The sequence below is a fragment of the Halyomorpha halys genome, unplaced genomic scaffold (genome assembly GCF_000696795.3).
Source record: "Halyomorpha halys isolate HHAL.00 unplaced genomic scaffold, Hhal_1.1 Scaffold398.1, whole genome shotgun sequence".
NCBI classification, from domain to species: domain Eukaryota; kingdom Metazoa; phylum Arthropoda; class Insecta; order Hemiptera; family Pentatomidae; genus Halyomorpha; species Halyomorpha halys.
In genome coordinates this window covers 623,614-635,952 of record NW_027109697.1, presented here as the reverse complement: position 1 = coordinate 635,952, position 12,339 = coordinate 623,614, and the positions used below count along the sequence as shown (strand labels likewise).

Sequence of the window (12,339 nt, the reverse complement as noted above, 5' to 3'; positions counted from 1 at the left end):
GATAAAATCGAGGCAGCCTATAACCTTTCAAAGAAAATCCTGAATATTTAGCAAAAAGCGCCATTACAATCGCATGAACGGTAAGGCAGTGCATAAAGTGCATACAAACTAAATATTAATTTTTATATATTAGATTAGAAACATTTCATGATCATAATACTTCTGCAAATTATATATTTAACGTCGCGAAGGAAGTAGAGGAAGATGTTGAAGGTTCCAGAGACTCCAGAGAGTTGGCAACCCCTTTCCTTACGAGGGAGGGAGAGAGGATCGAGTCAGTGTCTGTTCGGCCGCGCTCCGATCAGTGTGTGCCTGTGTGTGATGGTTCTTGCAGCGATCTTATAGTACGATGGAAAACAACAACAACATCAATAAGGTCATGGCCAAGTGGGAGCAGGCAAAGGTATGTTATATATTTTAATTAATTAATTTATATAGTATCAATTTTTAAAATATTTAATTATTTATTATTAGGTATATAATTTATATATAATAAAAAAAATTCTAAATATGTACATACACATTTGTTTATCATTAAATAAAAACAAAAAAATTTTTAAATTATATATAGAAATAATTGACCCTAACTGAACATATAGGTAATGGTCGAGAGAGAGAGGGGGTGCTATAAAAAAGGAGAAAAAAATAGTTTTCCACGATTTATTTATGGACGTTTCACAAAATTTCAAAAAATTCAAAACAACTAAAAATATGATGACAATGTAAGATAATAAAGTAAACTAAAGTAGGTTTGAAAATTATATAAATATTACTTAAAAATTATATAAAAATAAACAAAAAGAAATAGAAATAATATGTACAATGATAAGTATATATAAAAAAAAGTATTAGATTTAAAATGAACAGGCGTCGTACTAACACGTAAAAATAAAATAAATAAAATGAGAATAAATAAAGTTTAAGAAAGAATAAAAAAATATAATAATAGTACTGGTAAATAAAGAAAGAAATCAGAACCAGCCTATGGCTAGAAAAATGTTTACAATAAAAAATTTAGAAATTCAACATATAAAAAGAAACAAAATTTTAAATTTTAAATTATAATAAAGCACTTATTAAGTTTAAATTATTTAATTTGTAATAGAAGATCGCTAATTGATCCTGTGTGATATATAAAAGGAAGATGGTCCAGGTGCAGTAAAGATAACTCAAATAGTAATTAAACTATTTGTTATGATCCAATGTTTCGACCCACTTCGCAGAGCTTCATCGGGGCTAAAAAAGAAAAACCAACTAAAATAATGTAACAAAATAAAATAATAGATAACGTGAAATAAAAGTAAACTAAGGTGTGGCTGAATATGATTTAGAATATGTGAAAGTCTATTTATAAAATTTATTTATTTAAATAAATTTATTCATTTTTATATAAATTTTCATATATTTTAAATCATATTTAGCCATAATTTAGTTTGCTTTAATTCACGTTATCAATTCTCTTTCTTTGTTACATTATTTTAGTTGTTTGTATCTTTGTTTAGCCATGATGAGGCTCTATAAACTTGGACGAAACGTTGGCTCACAATAAGTAGTTTAATTATCATTTGAGTTATTTCGATCGCACCCGGATTATTTATCTTCCTTTTCTATTATTACACACGTTCAATCAACAATCTTCTATTATAAATTAAATAATTTAAACTAAAAAATAATAAATACTTTATTATAATGAAAAATTTAATATTTGGTTTGTTTTTATATATTGAATTTCCAATTCTTTTATTTTAAATATTTTTCTAGCCATAGCCATATGATAATTCTGACTTCTTTCTTTATTTATCAGTATTATTATTATATTTTTTTTACGTATTAGTACGTCGCCTGTTCATTTTAAATCTAATACTTTATTCTATGTATACTTTATGTATGTATAATTATACTTTGGTTTATAATTAAAGAAGATGGCCACGAGACCTGCCAATGTAGAATTTCATTAGAGTGCTACCAATTGGGTAGTTCCTCTACAGGCCTGTAACACTCCATTTTAACTAAGATCAAATTTACTGATTGTATTATATAATATACAGTTGTAAATTTGAATAAAGTTATTAAAATAAATATATAATTATTTAGCTAATTATTATCGACTTAAATGAACTCGCGACAGCAGATTTGAAAATAATTTGTCTTTATTTCGCAGTATTTTGTCTGTTTGTATTTATACGATTTTTTTTTTTTTTTTTACGACACAAATAATGTAAACCTTCGTAACCACACTTTAATGGTTCATCCAGGAACACGTTGAAATATTCAACCACCAAAGTTTTCGCATAAGACTTTACTTTAATTTAGGCACCCCGATGAAATCTAAGGAACAACCATTACTAAATTGAAATTTGGATAAGGGAATGTAGGATAGTAACCATTATCAAAATTTATGATTATACAAACCATTAGGAAGGATTGAATTGCTTGCTAAGTTCAGGATTAACTCTTCGTTTAAGTTTTCCAGAATGGACTGTGTTATAATTTTTATCTCTGATTTTTTTTTTTTCCAATTGACAATAACATAATTTCGATTTAAATAAAAAAAAAACTATGTATAAAGCTGAAAACATAAAAATTATTTCCGAATAAAATATGTGGGCATGAGAGGAATATGTAAAATAAATCTAAAAAATATGAAATATTTGAAAATATGTAAAATAAAATGGTTTAATGTTTCCAATAGATTTCATAAGTGATTAATTGTTTTTTCATCAATGAAGTGGTTACAATAATAAATAAATGAGAAAATATAAACGACGTTGAAGATGAGCTGATTTAGCTCGAAACGTCCATCGTAATTAAAATTTTGGGAAGTGAAAAAGAGTCAAATTTTTCCTTCAAATAATATAATTGATAGCTAAGGTGTTTTTTTGTTTTTTTTAAATTCTTAAATGTAGCTACCTAAACATTCGTTACTTAATATTATTAAGATTCACGTTTCACCGAACAAAATTATAATGATACACAATTTAACGATCGTAGTAAGCGATCATAATTCAGAGTGATAGTAACTATCAAGTGTAAACTTTGGCGCAACAAATCAAGTTAATCTGTAACATTCTGAACCAGGGAGCTTAAAAAGAAAATAGTCTGGTGACCTACTTACTCCAACCAATCAATGAATTGGTACTAATAGTACAAGAGCCAAGGAGGAGGATAAAATCAGTTATTCCACCCCAATTATCGATTACTTTCATAAAAACTATGTATAATTACTAGTCAAGATTATTGAGTCTGCCAAGTATACTTAGGGGGAATAAAAAATGTCGTCTGTTTCAAAACATTAAGAAAAATTAATGTTTCATTCCGAGCTCCATATCTTTAAAACCAGCAACACTAGAAAACCTAAGAGGACATAATTTAAAGTAGAGTAAATTTTTTAAAATATGAGTCCACATAGAGCAATTTACGTTTAATAGTTCTCAAGATATAGCTTTTTAAAAAAACATCATTTCATGAAATATACTCTGAAAAATAGTTGGTGAATTTATTTTGGGAAATATATCTCAAAAACTATTCGACGCACAGATGTCTTTCAACACTCAAATTAACGCTAGTTATACGTACTATAAAGTAGTCTATGACACCTATATTCGCAGAAGTAGTACTAAATTGATTTCTAGTTGCTTATACAAAATGTCTTATGGAAAATTCATATGCAAATAAAATATAATTAGCTTTAATTTTAGCGCTGATAGACATCTGTACCTCTAACGATTCCTGAGATGTTGTTTGCCAAAAATTAATTTAAAAATACTGATTTTTCGCTAATTTTTTCGAAATACTGCTTTTTAAAAATTGTATTTCGGGGACTATTAATAGTAAACAGTTGTATTAGAGCTCATATTTTAGCAAATATACCCTACTTTAAGTGACGTTCTATTAGGTTTTCTAGTGTTGTAGGGTTTAATAATATGTTCCAAAAGGGAGAATAACTGATTTTTTTTTTGTTCCATTGGGCTCTTGGAGTATAATGAACTTCAGCAAAACGAAGTTTGTTATTGTCGTTTTTTATTATACATGTTTGTTTCGTACACAAGATGAACAAACGAACAAGTGCATATGATTAGATGAATACAACTAAGGTTATACGGAAATAAAGACAAAAAAATGATAATAACTAAACAGATAGAATGCGTTATCTGATGGACGACTTTATACTAACAATGTATTTCAGGAACACAATATGTTTTAAACTAATTAGGGAAAACTTTCTTTTTTTTTTTTTAAATATTTATTTATTGCTTTTTACAATTTTACATTATAATACATTTAGTAAATCTGATCTAAGTTAGATTGGAGTGTTACAGACGTGTAGAGAGACTACCCATTGGTAGCACTCTAATGACATTTTACATTAGCTGGTCTCGTGGCCATCTTCTTTTCACGCGCCTCAGACGATGTCTGGAATAGAAGAGGAAGCAAGGTTAGAAACTTGTGGGTTTGAGTGGTTAGGGAGTTTGTAATGGAAGGAGTGATATCTGGTTAAGGTTAGATCGATTACATATGTAACATTAAGGTCTTTATGTATGATTTTATTTGTGACAAAATAAAGAGCATTGAGGATTTTACGAAGGATTTTGGATTGCGATGATTGGATACGAGAGGAATTCGAAGGTTTATATGTCCAGATTTATTTTAAATTTAACGTTATGTTCATGAATTTTTTAATTTGTTACTTTTTTGTCTTAACACAATCCTCCCACCAACGTCTCGGTGATTCTCTTATATAAAGTGTACCTTCAACTTAAGGCCAGATGCTATTTCACTTAAGAAAGTGCTGGATTATTATGATTGGACTATATGTAAGAAAGTTAATTGAAAGAAAAGGAATCTATTGAACAATTTTGTAGTGGTTGTAGAGACTGGACAATAGAAAACATTTCTGAAATTTATTGAATAATCTACATAGTTATAAGGGTGTAGCTACATAGGTTAGCCATAGGAAAACAAGGTTAGATTAAGTCATTAAATTTATAATTGAGGCTATTGAAGATGCAAATATTGATGTGTTGATGTAATTATATAAATATTATGATCCAGTTGGGTAAACAGAAAATTTGAGTGAGCTCACTCAGGATGGTAAGGTGGCATGTTCCCTCTCAGCATTCTTCTCTTTCCTTCTATTCTTCCCCCCTAAGTAGGGAAATACTTTCTGAAGTATACGCGCGCTTGATAACGTTGAGTTCAAGAGATGAGAACTTGCTTCTTCTCACAGTGATCGCTGGAAAACTGTTTTTACTATTAGCTACAAGAGGCGATAATGACGCTTAAATTATGGAGACCGTTCATATCTTTCATTCACATCTTTCGTTCATATCCTTCACTTTAAAATGGATCAACTCTCCCCCCTCAGGATGTGTATACGGAGACACAGCTGTCGTTCACAGGAATGTGGCGTGAAGAATGTTACACATCTCTAAATACTTCTTAGTGATCTTCCTTCAGAAGTAGTACTTATTCTGTGGTGACTCGAAGGCTTTTTAAAAGGGTGTTACTTATTTTATTTTTTTATTATCTATTTATCAAAATAATACAATAAGTACATATGTTCCATGTTTCATATACACTTGAAAATCTTGGGAAGGAACCACCCATCGGTAGTACTTCAAACATTAATTTAAATTAGAAGGTCCTGTGGCCATCTTCTTTTCAGACACCTCGGAGGATTATCAGGGATAGTTAAGGATGAAAGATTAAGAATTAATGGGTTAGGATGGTTAAGGAGTTTCGAATGAAAAGACGCATAAGGATTTTACGTAGGATGTTGGATTGTAAGGATTGGATGCGAAAGGAATTTGCTAAAAGGGGTGAGTTAGACGAAAATATAAACTAACTCTATAATTGACTGTTAAATGTAATTAACTAACATGCATAACAGCCAGTGGTTTTCCCCACAGTCTTGTTTTTCCTAATACTTTTAATCATCGTTTCCTGTTGGAAAATGTCCGATTGTTAGTGACTTTAATGCGTCGTTAAAGTTTCCGTCTTTTAATTCAAAATAAATTAGAGGGAGATGGTCAGGGTTGCGGTCAAGACAAATGAAAACGGTTTTCAACTATTTATTAATTGCCAACCTTTCGATGAATACAGCTGGTCTTCATCAGGGATGAAATATACGAATAGGTAAAGGTACAGAATAGGTAAAGGTACAGAATAGGTAAAGGTACAGAATAGGTAAAAACTAATCTTAGATTATAAAAGTGACAGTCAACAAAACATATATATATATATATATATATATAAGGAGGATGCATAAGAAGACATCAATATAAACAAATTAACATAAACATAGTCGATTCCGACTATTACAATATTTACTAGACAAACGGTCTAAACTTCCAATGAAAGACTGATTCCAAAGACTGATCTACATCTCTATAATAAGGCCTATCTGGACATACGTAGCATTGTGGTTTCATTAAACCTTCGAATTCCTGTCATATCCAGTCCTTACAATCCAAAATCCGTCGTAAAATGCTAAAATGCTCCTTACTTTGTCACAAATAAAATCATCCATAAAGATCTTAATGTTCCTTATATAACTGATCTAGCCCGAACCAGGTACCAATTATTCCATTATAAACTCCCTAACCACCCAAACCCACTAGTTTCTAACCTTTCTTTCTCTTTCATTCCTTACAATCCTTCGAGGCGCCTGAAAAGAAGATGGACACGAGACCTGCCCATGCAAAAACGTTATTAGAGTGCTACCAATGGGTAGTTTCTCAACACGCCTGTATCACTCCATTATAACTGAAATCAAATTTACTAAATGTATTATAATGTACAGTTGTAAATTGCAATAAAGATATTAAATAAAAAAACCTAAATCAAAAATATTAAGGAAGCTAGAGATTAATATAAAAACAATTTAAATCAAACTTTAATTTCCTTAACCAGTTGCAAGGTTACAAAACTTAATTTCCTAAAACAAGTTGCACAGAAAATCCGCTAGGAGCTCCTCTGCATTTAACGTATAACTTGGACTCTTAAGTTAGGCTGATCACAATCCTATACTTATAACATTTAGCATGCTAAAACGTTTTACTTTTAACATAACATCATGAATACCTCCGATGTTAATTACGTAGTAGTGTTCTTACAGTTTCATTCTAAAATGTATGTTATGTCTACAATTATGATTAATAATACATCAAAAAATTATGTAATATTTTATGTAAATTTATAAGACAATTCTTTATTTGAACACATTTTGAAGAATATTGGTTGATATGAAACACACAAAAAAAGAAGTATCAAATAATTTTAGATAAAAGTAAAATATTTGAAAATAGAAGAAATATTCGTCCCCAATTATTTTATAAGACGTAATAATTTTATATCTCTTTGTGTCAGTGATAACTAGTTCATTTATAATCGATTTCCTGATTTATTAGGTGAATGTGAACGTTCGTTGTCAAGGTTTTTTGATCCTTGAAGCTTGAATAATGTTTTGATAACCTTGAGTCCCTCAATTGATAATTTGCATAATTTTTTTCTCTAATGACTAAATTAATCTAATATTCTTAATTTATATGTTATTTGAATTATTTTATTTTCACAATTTCTCTGGCTGTCGACCGGTTACGATTACAGACGTTCCACTTGAATCCGGCAGAAAGATACAATATCTCTGCATTTATAAGGGGTATTCATTATGTAATGTTAAATGCAAAATGTTTTACCATGTTAAATTTTGTAAGTATAGGATTGTGAGCAGTCGTTAAGTCACGTTAAATGTTAAATACATTGGACCGCTCCTAGCGGATATTCTGAGCAACTTACTTTATAACCTTCCTTCCGAAACTTCATGTTATTGATTACTTCTAAGTTTTGATTAAAGTAATTTATTACAACAGCCTAAAATATGTGAAAAGTGGAGGTTGTGTGAAAGTTTGGCTACTGAGTGCCTTGTTGATGTTCTAACTTGTGAGGAAGAGAATCAAGATGAGCTAATTGACAACTGTCATTACATTATTATTATTGTCATCCATTGCTTTATTAGTTTTACAAATATCTTAAACAATACCAACACAATAAAACACAACTACGAGTAAGTAACCTTATAGAACAACAAATAAAATGGTGACAAGCTCAGCTGGTCTGTTGGTGTGACGTCGTTCTCTATTTAACAGACCTAGTAACGGACTCTCAACCATTTTATATGTTAAGAAGGAAATATTTTTCCCTTTAACATGTTAAACTAAACATCATGAATACCCCTAAAATAGCCTCCAATTTCGTCGTTAAGGATTCAGGTACGTTCGTGCAACCAACCAAGTTAATTTTTGTTTTCTTTCTTACATATTTTTCTGTCGTAATAATTAAAATAGTTTATATAAAACAACATAAAATGCTTTCATGATATTCACATCATAGAATCATATTTTCACGGTACAAAAGTATCTAAATTTAATGAGTCATAAAAAAAGTATACCACACTCATAAAACTTTAATGCTTGAGAAAGAGCTTTCAATCATGAAAGCATAAAAAATTAATGCTTGAACTTAGCGAATGTCTCGATAGCGAACGAAGAGAATTTCTATACGACCTCGTTCCAAAGAGCAATTTCTCCAGTCTATTTTTTGGTGAGTGAATAAAAAAAAAAGTTTACCCTGCAAATGCGCAGATCTTTAATAACTCGGCCTTGATTTTTAGCCTGGGAATTGAGATGCTGGAGGCGATTAGAGATTCAATAACATCTTCTAGAACTATAGTATCGATTGATAAATCTATTATCAAATTTAGTTTTGATGATAGTATATTTAAAGCCACCTTAAATCGATATAGTTTTAAGAAGTAATATAAATAAAACTAATTAATAAATGTAGCCAAAAATTAAGTAATAAAAAAATTTCTTTTTTAATCATTTATTTATTGTTATTTACAACTGTATAACATATATACAACAAGTAAATTTGCTGTAGGTGACATAGTAACATGATAAAAACATGTGGAGAATCTACCCATTGATAGAACTCCAATAACATTTCTTGAGGAGAAGATCGCGAGGCCATCTTCTTTTTAAGCGCGTATGAGGATTATTAGGTAATAAAGGAGAAGCCAGGTTAGAAACAAGTGGATTTGGGTGGTTAGGAAGTTTTGCATGGAAGGAAGGGTTTCTGGTTTTGATGGATGACTTGATTTGTGACAAAGTAAGGAGCGTTAAGGATTTTACGAAGGGTTTTGGACTGTAAGGATTGGATTCTGGAGGAATTTGATGGTTTAGTGGAGCCCCAAAGGTCAACTCCGTATGTCCATATAGACCTTATAATAGTTATGTAGATCAGTCTTTTGTAATGGATTGGAAGTTTAGACCGTTTGTCTAGTAAATGTTATAGTCGAAGTCGACGAGCAGTTTCCTGTCTTTTCAGTCTTGTATGAGGATTCCATGTCAGTCGTTTGTCGATATGTAGTCCTAAGTAACGGATCTGTTCGACAGGAATAAGTGGGGTATTATTAAAGGATACTGTTGGACAAGAGTTCATTATTTTTTGGAATTAATTTTAATCCTCCAATTTTGGCACCGTTCTTCAAGGGTGGTGATAAAAAAATATTATTTTATAAAAGTGGAGATGGTCAGGGTTGCGGTCAAAAAGAACAAACATAGTTAACCTTGACAAAGTCTGTAAAGCTATCAGTTTGCACAGCTCTGATGAAGCTCTACAAAATGGGGCGAAACGTCGGAAAATAAATAGTTGAGTATTTTTTCCTTTACGACCGCAACCCTGACCATCTTCATATTTTAAATAGTTTCTTGTACCTTTGGTGGCTTTATTTACCCGGACTATTTTCCTACAAAACTAATCTTTGGAGACAATATTAACAAGTTCTAGTCCTAACTAAGATATATTCCTCGATGGTGTGTTATCTTACTCCTATATCGTCACAGCCCAGTTCCTCGCCACCTGCTCTACATCGCTTGGCTGGCCTCAGTTTTCGCTTCCTTGACTTCGTGGCATGGGTTAGTATGGTCATGACCTTAAAGTACGTATTCCTTTAGCTACCTCCGTGTCATTATATAACGACTCGTTCACTTCTTTGGTTACCATTTTCCTTTAATAATAGTCTTTAAAAAAATATTCCTGTGATATCGTTTCATTTTTAAAGACAAAATCAAAACTTTTGTATTATAATTTTTTTTTATTACCTTTTATATAAATTAATTTTACTTATATTACTTTTTATCTCTCTATTATATAGACATGTTAATAGTGATCACAGTGTAATATTTTTTTAAAAATTAAAGTACAATTCAATTTGTAAATTGAAGTTCAAATAAATGATGGGATAAAGAATAAAAAAAATAATTTTAAACTAATTATAAAAAAGAAAATACTATCACGATTTGCACAAATAAAAATATGTATCTATATAAAAAATATAATTTACTAAAACTGATCAAATAATAATAATAATAAAAAAATGTACAAAACAAAGATAATTAAATTTAAGTAACAATAAAATAAATACAGACATTATATATTATGAAAACTTAATATAATAATCTTTAAGAATATTATTGGTTCAAATAATTTTTTTTTTATATTGAGTTTTTCGTTTAAAAGCCACCAAAGTTACTTTTTTCGAAAAATATTTTTTTAATGCAAAAGTTTCCTTTAAAAACCACACACGTTGTTTTTAAAACTAATTTGTTAACTCGTAAAAGACACAGTTTTTATTGATTCATATACAATTGTTATTGAGTTAGTTTAGTAGTTTTTAAAACAACTATTAATATAAATTAAACTTCTTAGCTAGGCTATCTTTAGGGAAGTCCCACTGGCCAAGATGACTATCCCGTATATCCTGCTGAAGTGAAAGTCGGAACCGCCTTCAGTTATCAAGTGTCAAGAGCACACAAGATGTATGTTATGTAGTACGTGGGCAGAGAGGAGACATGTCCCCCTCACAATAGGGCCTAGCCTTATTTTATTTTTAACGTGCTTGTTCCTTCGGCCGCGGTGAAAGTACATTTGTGTCTCATGTCAGCAAGCACGTGCTCCGTGGAGGTTTGTTTGTCTGCTCGTTATAAAGATTGCCGCTCTATGAGCTTCTTACTTTACCGATTTACTTAGGTAACCGTGTCTGATAAGTAAGGCGTTTCAGAGGATTATCAGGAATAGATGAGGAAGCAAGGTTAGAAACGAGTGGGTTTGGGTAATTAGGAAGTTTATAATGGAAGGATTGATATCAGGCTTGGGCTAGATCGGTTACATATGGAACATTAAGGTCTTTATGGATGATTTTATTTGTGACAAAGTAAGGAGCATTGAGGATTTTACGAAGGATTTTAGATTTTAAGGATTAGATAACCAGGGAATTCGAAGGTTTAGAAGAGCCCCAAAGCTCAACTTCGTATGTCCAGATGGGTCTTATTATTGTCATGTAGATCAGTCTTTTGTGATGAATTGGAAATTTAGACCGTTTGTGTCAGTAAGTGCTGTAATAGTCGAAATCAACGAGCAGTTTCCTGTCTTTTCTGTCTTGTATGAGGATTCCATGTCAGTTGTTTTCCAGATTTAGTCCTAAGTAACGGATCTGTTCAACAGGAATAAGTGGGGTATTATTAAAAGATACTGTGGGGCAAGACGAAGGTTTACGAAGAAGGGTAAATGTGATTTGGTGGGATTTATTTTAATCCTCCAGTTTTGGCACCATTCTTCAAGGGTGATGATGTGGGATTGGAGAGATTGGAATACAATGGAAGGATCATTATCCACTGACAATAGGAATGTAATAAAACTTAGGGTTATAAAAATGAATCTTTCTCGGAAGTTTCACTTAGTTTATTGCATATCCTAATATATGAAACATTTAAGAAGGAAATGAACAATGGTGGGAAAAGGAGAAATCATTTTCACCAAAGAAATGTTTTTTATATATGTAAAATTATTTAGTCATAATCACGATTCTCATTTGTTTGAAATTAATGAATAAGAAGAAGGAAACGAAAATTAATGAACTTTAAAAGAACTGGTTTTATTGAAATAACATGCAGAAAGTCACGAGAAGGTTTTAATCGTCTGTATTCCTCGTTTTTAAATATATTTTTGAAACATAACCTTACTGCATGTATTCTGCGTTAGAGAAACATCTGTAGTAGGCTGGTAAGACTGGGTGATGAATAACCCGACAATTATGGTTATCTAAGAACCTTCTAGTCAGATTTGGACAACTATGAAACTACTAGCTAAAGTTGTCATGGATACGATATTTATTTATCAATGGTTCATTCATGAATAAGGGTCGTATCCATGGCAACTTTAACTATTAGTTTCATTCATGAATAAGGGTCGTATCCATGGCAACTTTAACTATTAGTT

At 30.7% G+C, this 12,339-nt stretch overlaps 1 protein-coding gene across 4 annotated transcripts in view; it reads left to right on the top strand.

The window, feature by feature from the left end:
* The first annotated feature begins 269 nt into the window (after positions 1 to 269).
* The window catches only part of LOC106682250 (atrial natriuretic peptide-converting enzyme), a 225,774-nt gene continuing 213,704 nt past the window's right edge, over positions 270 to 12,339 (top strand). For all 4 annotated transcript variants that reach the window (XM_067047872.1, XM_014422998.3, XM_067047873.1 and 1 more), the window contains exon 1: positions 270 to 403. In XM_067047872.1, the coding sequence (XP_066903973.1) occupies positions 350 to 403 (54 nt within the window). In that variant the 5' untranslated portion in view covers positions 270 to 349. The remainder of the gene's footprint in view (positions 404 to 12,339) is intronic.